Source organism: Ylistrum balloti, unplaced genomic scaffold (assembly GCF_031769215.1).
Source record: "Ylistrum balloti isolate Yb309-2 unplaced genomic scaffold, AGI_CSIRO_Ybal_v1 Utg370196, whole genome shotgun sequence".
Taxonomy (NCBI): Eukaryota; Metazoa; Mollusca; class Bivalvia; order Pectinida; family Pectinidae; genus Ylistrum; species Ylistrum balloti.
In genome coordinates, this window is record NW_026782173.1 from 732,964 (window position 1) to 744,210 (window position 11,247).

At 34.6% G+C, this 11,247-nt stretch overlaps 1 protein-coding gene across 5 annotated transcripts in view; it reads left to right on the forward strand.

Moving 5' to 3' along the window:
- LOC132551375 (V-type proton ATPase 116 kDa subunit a 1-like) overlaps positions 1 to 5,409 on the forward strand; it is a 30,701-nt gene extending 25,292 nt beyond the window's left edge. For all 5 annotated transcript variants that reach the window (XM_060215514.1, XM_060215516.1, XM_060215517.1 and 2 more), the window contains 3 exons: positions 232 to 349; positions 2,065 to 2,239; positions 2,818 to 5,409. In XM_060215514.1, coding sequence (XP_060071497.1) covers positions 232 to 349; positions 2,065 to 2,239; positions 2,818 to 2,911 — 387 coding nt within the window. In that variant the 3' untranslated portion in view covers positions 2,912 to 5,409. The remainder of the gene's footprint in view (positions 1 to 231; positions 350 to 2,064; positions 2,240 to 2,817) is intronic.
- The last annotated feature ends 5,838 nt before the right edge of the window (positions 5,410 to 11,247 follow it).

Genomic DNA, 11,247 nt, shown 5'->3' on the forward strand with positions numbered 1-11,247 from the left:
AACAGTGCTGGGTTACTTCCGTTAGTAAATTACCTATAATTTGACTGCTATGTGTTACTTTGATTCTACAAGTATATCACCAGGTAAACTATTAAAGAACCATTCCATACCTTAAAGAAATAATAAACATTCAAGATAAACAGATGTCTTTCTTACTGAAAATGAATAATTGTGAAAGATGGTGAAAGTATTGAGTATCTCATAAAGGGCTTTGTTCTCTTTTCTCTTCAGTTTGACTTTAGTGAGATATTTATCAGCCAAGCGATCCATACTATTGAGTACTGTTTGGGCTGTATTTCTCACACAGCATCCTACCTCCGACTTTGGGCTCTCAGTCTTGCTCACTCACGTAAGTTCAAAACAATAGTAGGAATTATTTTGTATGTATTGACCACAATGCATCTTATTTCCAACTGTGGAGTTTCATTCACACATATCATTACAATGTATTGATAGAATAACAATATACATTCATATTTAGTATGTATCACCAACACCACATTCAACATCTCACTACAGGGCCTTTGTCTCACTGTCATCAATACACCACACCATGTACTGTCTGTCTCACACCCATAAATACACCATACCATGTACTGTCTGTCTCACTGTCATAAATACACCACACCATGTACTGTCTGTCTCACTGTCATAAATACACCACACCATGTACTGTCTGTCTCACTGTCATATATACACCACACCATGTACTGTCTGTCTCACTGTCATATATACACCACACCATGTACTGTCTGTCTCACTGTCATAAATACACCACACCATGTGCTGTCTGTCTCACTGTCATATATACACCACACCATGTGCTGTCTGTCTCACTGTCATAAATACACCACACCACTGTCTGTCTCACTGTCATCCACACCATACATAAAAACACACACCATGTACTGTCTGTCTCACTGTCATAAATACACCACACCATGTGCTGTCTGTCTCACTGTCATAAATACACCACACCATGTGCTGTCTGTCTCACTGTCATATATACACCACACCATGTGCTGTCTGTCTCACTGTCATAAATACACCACACCATGTGCTGTCTGTCTCACTGTCATATATACACCACACCATGTACTGTCTGTCTCACTGTCATAAATACTCCACACCATTTGCTGTCTGTCTCACTGTCATAAAAACACAACACACACCATGTCATATATACACCACACCTGTCTGTCTCACTGTCATAAATACACCACACCATGTGCTGTCTGTCTCACTGTCATAAATACACCACACCATGTGCTGTCTGTCTCACTGTCATAAATACACCACACCATGTACTGTCTGTCTCACTGTCATAAATACACCACACCATGTGCTGTCTGTCTCACTGTCATAAATACACCACACCATGTGCTGTCTGTCTCACTGTCATAAATACACCACACCATGTACTACTGTCTGTCTCACTGTCATCAATACACCACACCATGTCTACTCATAAATACACCACACCATGTACTGTCTGTCTCACTGTCATAAATACACCACACCATGTACTGTCTGTCTCACTGTCATAAATACACCACACCATGTGCTGTCTGTCTCACTGTCATAAATATACCACACCATGTGCTGTCTGTCTCACTGTCATAAATACACCACACCATGTGCTGTTTGTCACACTGGCATCAATACACCACACTATGTGTTGTCTGTCTCACTCCCATAAATACACCACACCATGTGCTGTCTGTCTCACTGTCATCAATACACCACACCATGTGCTGTCTGTCTCACTCCCATAAATACACCACACCATGTGCTGTCTGTCTCACTGTCATAAATACACCACACCATGTGCTGTCTGTCTCACTCCCATAAATACACCACACCATGTGCTGTCTGTCTCACTGTCATCAATACACCACACCATGTACTGTCTGTCTCACTCCCATAAATACACCACACCATGTGCTGTCTGTCTCACTGTCATCAATACACAACATCATGTGCTGTCTGTCTCCTATGACTGAATTATGTATACTTTCATGAGATTGGAATTGCTCAAGTAACCTTTCATGGTTTTTATTGTAGAGTTGTCCGAGGTCTTGTGGGGCATGCTGTTCCGTATCAGTCTGACGATGGATATAAAGTATGGAGGTTCTGTGATCATCTTTGCAGTTTTTGCAGTGTTTGCTGTTCTGACTGTTGGTGTCCTGTTGTTGATGGAGGGGCTGTCTGCTTTCCTCCATACCCTTCGTCTTCACTGGTACAAGACATTTATTAACAAGATTCCATATCATTAGCTTAGATTTTCAAAATTATTGGGTATATATGTTATTGTCAATCCATATCCTGATCCATAATTTCTATCATTTCTGGGTCAATCGTAGTGTTGAAGGTATCATATTAAAACCAAGGCACAGCAGTCTGTATTTTCAGCTTTGCAGAAATCTAGTTTTAGTCTCCAGTTGCTTTGACTCATAAGATCTGAAATGTTTGGTTACTTTCATCTGAATGAAAATTATTAGGCATCTCAAATAAAATTTTGTTCTGGGAGTCGTCAGATGGCTTTTTCAACTCTACTTACAAAAGTTACAACCTTACAGTCAGTCTAAGATATGTTAAAGCTGATTTAGAATTTTATGTTACTAATGAAACAATAAGTCTTTGTCTCAAAGTTAGGGGTGGGCTAATTACAGAATAATTAAATACCATTTGTAGTTCTGCTACTGAATGATAATTGACATGGGTTGGCTAATTACCCTGAAGGAAATCATTGCAAATTAAATTCAAATTGATGCAAATACCAGTAATCATTCACATGTATATTTTCATATTTTCCAGGGTCGAGTTTCAGAGCAAATTTTACCACGGGAATGGCTACAATTTTGATGCATTTAGCTTCAAACATCTCCAAAATGCTGATCTGGATGATTAAGGATTTGAAGCCTGGACTGTAAAGCTATAGAACATTACATATATGAAGATTGTGATAAACTCTTGCCAGAGGTCTATATATATTTACATATACACTGTAATCTATACATTTGATTCCAGGTGTCATGTGATTCATTTATAATTATCTATGATTAACAACGAATTTGTTAAAAATTTTAACTGAAGTTTCGTTGCTTTTAAAAGTATTGCATATAATGTGTGTCTGATCACATATTGACAAAAAGAACAATGCAGTTTAAATATAACAGATGAGTTAAGACAAAAGTCCAGATTGGACAGAGTCTGGTTTACACAGTGTTCACCATAAGTGTGTTTAGGTGACCTTGAGAAGATGAGACCAGTATGTCTTAAAAAAGTATTTTCTCTTTGTAATTTGCCAAAATAGGTTGCACTTTCATTTTGAGAATATTTAAGCAGAGTACAAAAAACTTACGATGTCAAAATTTTCCATCTAGCAGTAACTTCATATACTGGTATATGAAAACGATGGTCATTTGAATAAGTGTCTTTTGGAAGTGTCAAACACGCCTTTTCATTTTCAGAAATATGAAAATATATAATCAAGAAAAATGTGCATTTGAAGTAGTTTTTGTTACATTCCTGTTATTATTAGATAATATATTATTGTTTCTCTCAGAAGTGCTTTAGTTTGTAGTTACATAGAATGTACCAGTAGTTAACAGTAGTTATAGAAATGTTAGAATCATTCACTAGAAGTAATACAGATCCTTATCATTAACACAGAGAGTCAAAATGGGATCAATTGAACAGCTTTCCAATTATTTACTTGTAATTCTGAAGTTCAGTTTTTGAAATGTACATGAAATTTTTTAATGTTTACCTAAACAAGAATATAAAGCTCCAGATTAAAAAAAAATGAATATTTTTGTTGAAAGAACCTTGGCTTCAACCCAATTTCAGGACACTTACATTCAATTTATGCATTAACACTAAAAGGGATTGTCTACATGAACGTTTTACATGTATTAATTGGAATGAAATTTAAGTTGCAAATTGCACAATTCACATAATCTTTTAAGTCATTATGTGAGGATGTACCACTATTGCATTGCTATCAGGGGCCAGTTGTTGAAAGCCAGATTCTCAAAATTACACATTTGAAGTACAATGTACCACATCGCAGTTTATTTTCACAGGGATGATATTTTCACTGTTTTTTGGTGCATTTGTGAAATAATGAGACACTTGTGTGTTTGCTGTTCTCCCACATCTACATGGTGAATGTTTCATTTGTTAAAATGTAATTCATCTGTTTTATTACAAAATCTAAAAAAATTTCCTGTGAAGATTGCTAGTAATACTTCAGAAAATTTACAATTGATCATTTTCAGTCCAAACAAAATTCAAGCATGCTTTAATATTTTACAAAGAAATCATAGCAGAATTTGACCTAGCATATCCAGGTGATCAAAAGCTGTTTAATATCTGATTTTATAACAATAGATTAAATAATGTGTTATTGGCCATTGTATGTAACTTGCTTTTGTACCATTCAGCGAACCAGGGTATTTCTATATATTTGCACTAAATTTATTATATTGATATTCAGATTTGATTTCAGTAAATTTTGTAGTTTTCTTGTGGAGGGATGTCTTAATCATTCATAGCAGGAATTAAAAACAAAGTACTACGTATATTGTACAAAATCGACAGGATGTAATTTGCAGTGTTGAATGGTGAATTCAAACATTATTGAAGACTGCACATTTTTGATGCAGCAAAGTACTATATAAGGAGTACTTCTTGAGGTGATTACTTTTCAAATACTGCATTAAATACAAAATTAAACAGATTTTTTTTTTCATTCACCGATTCATCACCTGGTCATCATGTTATTGAAATTTGCTACCTACAAATAACGGTAATTTTCTTTGGACCGAAAAAAAAAAATTTGCCAAATCAATCTATTGTGATGTGTTTAATGTCCTCCATTTAAAGGACATATAAGCATTAATCCCAATTTGCGAAACTGTCTCAGGAAAAAAAAGATGACTTCCAAATATTTCCAATATCTAAGATAACAAAGTAACACTAGTTCTTTCAATGTATGTCACAGAACAGGGCTTTAATATTGGACGTATTTATTTGCTTTGCTAAATCAACACCTGAGTCCATGATTATCATAAATTACAGAAATTGTGTGGCCTTATTTATTGGTTAAATTGTTTCACTGAGGTCTGCAACCTCATGTCGTGAACATTTGCACAATATTTGTTACAGTAGATTTTGATAAGCAAGGTCAATTTTGGTTATGTTTTTATGATGGAGTCCAACTTTGTGCCTTGCTTATGTTCCATGTTTGCGATACAAAACACATTGAACTTTAAGAATGGCTTCCTGTTTACAAAATTGTAATTTTGTCTTCCACGAAAAGTGTCATACTGGTTATAAGTTTATGATATGATGAATATTTCAATTTGTAAAAGATTATTTTCTTAATTATTCAATATAGTTACCCATAGCAACTTTTGTCTTGTTATTATTTTATACACGTCAATTATTTGGCAAGATTTAACTTTCACTTGTGTTCATATGAAGGAATGAAGAAATCCATTGTCCTGACAGAAATCATCTTCTCTAATCAGACATTGACATAACAATATCCTGTTAATAGATCAGTCACTTTGCTTTGGAAAATCAATTTGTGGTATATGGTTGAATGCAGTAGCTGAAAAAAAGGTCAGGATTCGAATTACCTAACTTTCATTTCATCTAAGTTGATATTACTTCATATACCAGAATGTGAAAGCTAAATCCCTTTCTCTGGCCTGTTAAACGTTTATATAGAAGATTTTAACGCTTTATTCCTATGACCTTGAAAATGTTTTAAGATTAAACATGTTATTTGCCCTATACTGTTATTTTGCAGATGGTTAATTTCATCTCAATTGGCAAACTGTACACATGGGGGTTATTTTCGTGATCTATGGACTTTTCATATCTAATGTATATTTTGATATGTACATAATACATCACAATTTCATTCAGGTGGTGAAATTTATGCTGCCAAATACCTTCAGCGTATTTTGTAAAAAATAACCTTACATGTAAATTTCCAAGTTTACAGTAACCTGACTAGACTTCTGCTCATTTGTGTTGAGATGTTTAAGCATGGCCTTGAAATTTCACCAAGTGGCAAGTATAAGCATACTATTGGCCAAAAATCATGAGTTTAGACCTTTTGGTTATCAAGAGGAAATCACTTGAATGTTTGGCCACAATCACATTGAAAATTTGTTGAGATCACTTTCTGATAAACTTGATAGCTGTTATCCTTGCATTCTATCAACCAAATATTTTGAGCTGAAGTCTGTGACCTTCATAGCCCTTCATCTCTGCATTAAAACATTACATCAGACCTCTAGAGTATACAGAGGTTGTTAAAGAGTTAAACTAATTTTTACAAGTGTGTGACCTGAGAGTAGGTCTAGGTCATTTGACTGAGTTAACTTTATTCAATAGAGGTTGTTCAGAGGACTTAAAACTCATTACAAGATATTTCAATAAATTTGACAGACCTTTGTCCAAATAGACTGTTTTTGAAACATGAGATAAGTCAGGTCACCTGATTATTCAGAAGAAGGTTAAAGAAACATCAGGTTGACAAAATCCACAGACACAAGACGTCATTAATGATGCATGTATTGCCAAGGTTTTTTTAATTAGCTCACCTGTCTTTCTGGTGTTTGTTAGCAAAGTTACAGAAGTCACAGAAACTGACATTAAAAAAGTCCTACAAAAATAGTAATTGAGCTGAAGGGTGTTTATGAAGTAGACTGAATTCAGGTTGAAAAGGACAACATTTTACTAGTATCCTGGGGTAGTGTACCATTAGATCAATGCCACCTTTCATTATGTTATCTTTTACCACATGCGGAATTAATCCATACCATCAAATACATATTTGTTTTCCAAATTGGACTTCAGAAGAAATATTGAGTATAGCAAATATTTATGAGCAGTGTAGGTAATTTTTGACAGTTTTTCATTCATTTCCCTGTGCAGCAAAATATGCAAAAAGGATTTTACCACAATTATATTTGAAATTATTGATACAAGATAAATTATACAGAACTAATAATTACATTATCTCCCTTTTCCTAGTTTTATTGATTATTGAAAAATAATTTTTTACTCTTTTCCAATTTAGACTGAATTAATATGCTTATTAGACAATACCACAAATGCTTTTAGTTTCAAAAGAAAAAGAGCACAACATTGTAACATACAAACATCTCAAATCTCAACTGACTTAACCCCTGCTAGCTCCCTCAAATTTAACTTTTTCAAATATGAACATTGTAAGTTAGCTTCTTTCATTAACTACTTGACCAAGTATGCAGATTTATTAGTACCACTTCAGAAATAATTTCCCGATTATTTTTCTGAATTAAAATCCAGTGGGTTCTTTGGATTGCGTTTGGAGTTATTAGTAATGTTGAACAAAGCTCTGATAGTAATTTGAAAATTTAGAGACTTCGGCTTTTCTGAAACCTGCATAATCTGATTCATAAACTGCATTTTGATCACAAATATTCAAATGGGCTCTGTTTACCATAAGGAAGCTTCTTTTAACATATCTTTTGACAGACTGGTCAGATTTCGATTGAATTTGGTTGGTACACTTGTTACTGTTACCCCTTGCTCAAGTTCGATTAACAGGGAATTCCATGAGGCTACTGTGACCTGATTTCTTTAATCTCTCTATGGGAATGCTTTTTGCAAATTATTTTACAAAGGTATGATAAGATATTTAGGAAACTTGCGCTGTAGACTTTCGGCACTCAAACTTATCTTTCAGCACATTATCTTTTGAAGGAACAAATAACATATGATGAGACTTGCTTGGTAGACGTATTACCTTAACCCCTTGTTCAAGTTTGTTTATCAATAAATTCTGCACATATTTAATGAGGCTGCTATGATCTGATTGGCTGATTTCTTTAATCTTTCTATAGGAATACCTTTTTCACATTATTTTAAGAAGGTATGATAAGATTTTTAGGAAACTTGCGCCGTAGACGTTCGGCACTCAAACTTATCTTTCAGCACATTATCTTTTGAAGGAACAAATAACATATGATGAGACTTGCTTGGTAGACGAATTACCTTAACCCCTTGTTCAAGTTTGTTTATCAGTAAATTCTGCACATATTTGATGAGGCTGCTGTGATCTGATTGGCTAATATCTTTTATAATTTTACATTTGACCACTTTGACCTTGAAAGTGGATCAAAGTTAATCATATTAACAAACCTATTAGCCCTTTATCCTAACATGTTACTGGTGAAATATCAGTAACCTTGGCCATTTGGTAACTGGGAAGAAGTGTTTTGAAGTTTTAAACAAGCTCAACCCAATTTTGTTAATTTTCCCTTGACCAGCTTGACCTTTAAAAGTGAGTCAAGGTCAACCATATTAACAACTTTGTAGCCCTTCATACGGTGTCCATGCCAAATATCAGTAGCCATGGCCTTTTGTTATTGGGAAGAAGTCGTTTCAATTTTTAATACAAAAATTTTAAAAAGTTTCATGATGGTGTACTATGTTAATGGTAAATGTTAATGACACACTGAAGACTTCATTGGAATGGAATATCCTGTTGACTACAAAAAGAATTTTGTTAAATCGTTGTAAAATTTTTAAAAATTGAAAATTTGATAACCTTTGACCCTATAGTGAGCTTTTCAATTTGACTTTCTAGGTATTATATATCCATTATGAAATTTAACCCCAGACATTGTCAACTATGATTTCATTTCAGTTATGGCTGTTTTAAACTTTTGACATATGATGTCAAATTAAAGATGAGTGCACACCTTTAGACCATGTCTGAAAAGACATTTAAAAGACTATAAACATATCTCATACAGATTTGAAAATTTTAGACACCACGAAATCATTGAAAAAGAATAATTACAATAGGTTGTTTTCACCAGTTTTCACCAGGGTAAAAAGCCTTAATAAATTTATGATAGTGAATCTCCTAAAAGTTATATTGCACTATCACCAGCTATAATTTGTTTTACTGATAGTAACTTTCCTGCAATATTACATATCTGACTATTAGATGCTGTACTATATTTTATTAATGTGTACAAACCATTTCACTGTTTTGTCATTCTTGAAAGGTAATATAATCATTGATTGATCCAGTATCACTGAAATTAAGTAAGAAATATTCTGTCATTACCATTGGATAAAAGAAGGGAATATGAAGGTATGATAAGCTGATTTAATATTCACAGTATATTCTTCTAAATTGTTATTATATTGATCACCTTCAACCGAACTTTAAGCCGAATATAAACAATAGTTTCAATACTTGAGTTTTCCATGTTGTTCACTTTAAACGTATATATTTTGCAAATGAACATGGACGGGGATCTTGATGACTATGTCCTGGTACTTATTACAGACAAAAACTTTAACATTCAATACAGGAGAATTGCTGCCAGAAGCTTTGCACCTCCAATATGCAAACTTTCAACATAATTGTTCATGGTATTGAAAGTATTCTTTGCAGTTCAATGTATGTTAGTGAAACAAAATGGCAGTAGAGACTGGAATGGTCATCATGATACAATCAATGTATATATCATACCACTGTACTAATAACCCATCACTTAGCTCAATATGAGTTTGAAGAACCTCCCTCATCTATATTCGATTCCTAAACTTCACAAAAGTCATTTATTTCTGGCTCGTCTAGTTTTAACCAATCTGTGATGTTTGATCCATTCTACTGTCCATAAGAATTAGAAAAGAGATGGAGGTATGAAAGTTCAATCAGTTGGAGCGTTTGCCGACGTAACCTAATGTGACGATGCAAGATGTGCAGTGCAATACTCCCTAACCAGGGCGTTGTGTTTATCAGAAAGTTGTGGAACAGACTTGTCTCTGCCATCATGGTTGTATCCTCGGGCAAGACCCAAATTGTTCTGGACGACCTATGATGGGCCTCCCATATAATGTTCAAGAAGGTAGCCACAAATTATGAAAAGAATATGACGATAAACCCAACAAACAAAGGCAGCTATAAGTCTATTCCAAATCCACAAAGTTTGGGAAATCTTGTAAGATCCATTCTTGTCCACTCTACAAAGCTTAGGAACTCTGGTAAGGTATCCATTCTATAAGCCAGAGAGCTTAGAAACTGTGATAAAGTCCATTCTCTAGTCTACAAATCTTAGAATCTGTCTGAATAAGATCCATTCTATGGTTCAAAAGTCTTTGAAACTGTGATAAAACGAATTATCTATCTCACAAGTCATAGAAACTTATAAAATCCATTCTATAGGCCACAAGTCTTAGAAATGGTCTAAATAAGATCCGGAAGTCTAGGAAACTGTATGGATAAGGTGCACACAGCTTAAACATTGAGGTAAGATTATTCTATGGGCCACAAGTCTTAGAAACTGTGTGGATAAGGTGCACACAGCTTAAACATGGAGGAAAGATTATTCTATGGGCCACAAGTCTTAGAAACTGTGTGGATAAGGTGCACACAGCTTAAACATTGAGGTAAGATTATTCTATGGGCCACAAGTCTTAGAAACTGTGTGGATAAGGTGCACACAGCTTAAACATTGAGGTAAGATTATTCTATGGGCCACAAGTCTTAGAAACTGTATGGATAAGGTGCACACAGCTTAAACATTGAGGTAAGATTATTCTATGGGCCACAAGTCTTAGAAACTGTGTGGATAAGGTGCGCACAGCTTAAACATTGCGGTAAGATTATTCTATGGGCCACAAGTCTTAGAAACTGTATGGATAAGGTGCACACAGCTTAAACATTGAGGTAAGATTATTCTATGGGCCACAAGTCTTAGAAACTGTGTGGATAAGGTGCACACAGCTTAAACATTGAGGTAAGATTATTCTATGGGCCACAAGTCTTAGAAACTGTATGGATAAGGTGCACACAGCTTAAACATTGAGGTAAGATTATTCTATGGGCCACAAGTCTTAGAAACTGTATGGATAAGGTGCACACAGCTTAAACATGGAGGAAAGATTATTCTATGGGCCACAAGTCTTAGAAACTGTGTGGATAAGGTGCACACAGCTTAAACATGGAGGTAAGATTATTCTATGGGCCACAAGTCTTAGAAACTGTGTGGATAAGGTGCACACAGCTTAAACATGGAGGTAAGATTATTCTATGGGCCACAAGTATTAGAAACTGTATGGATAAGGTGCACACAGCTTAAACATGGAGGTAAGATTATTCTATGGGCCACAAGTCTTAGAAACTGTATGGATAAGGTGCACACAGCTTAAACATTGAGG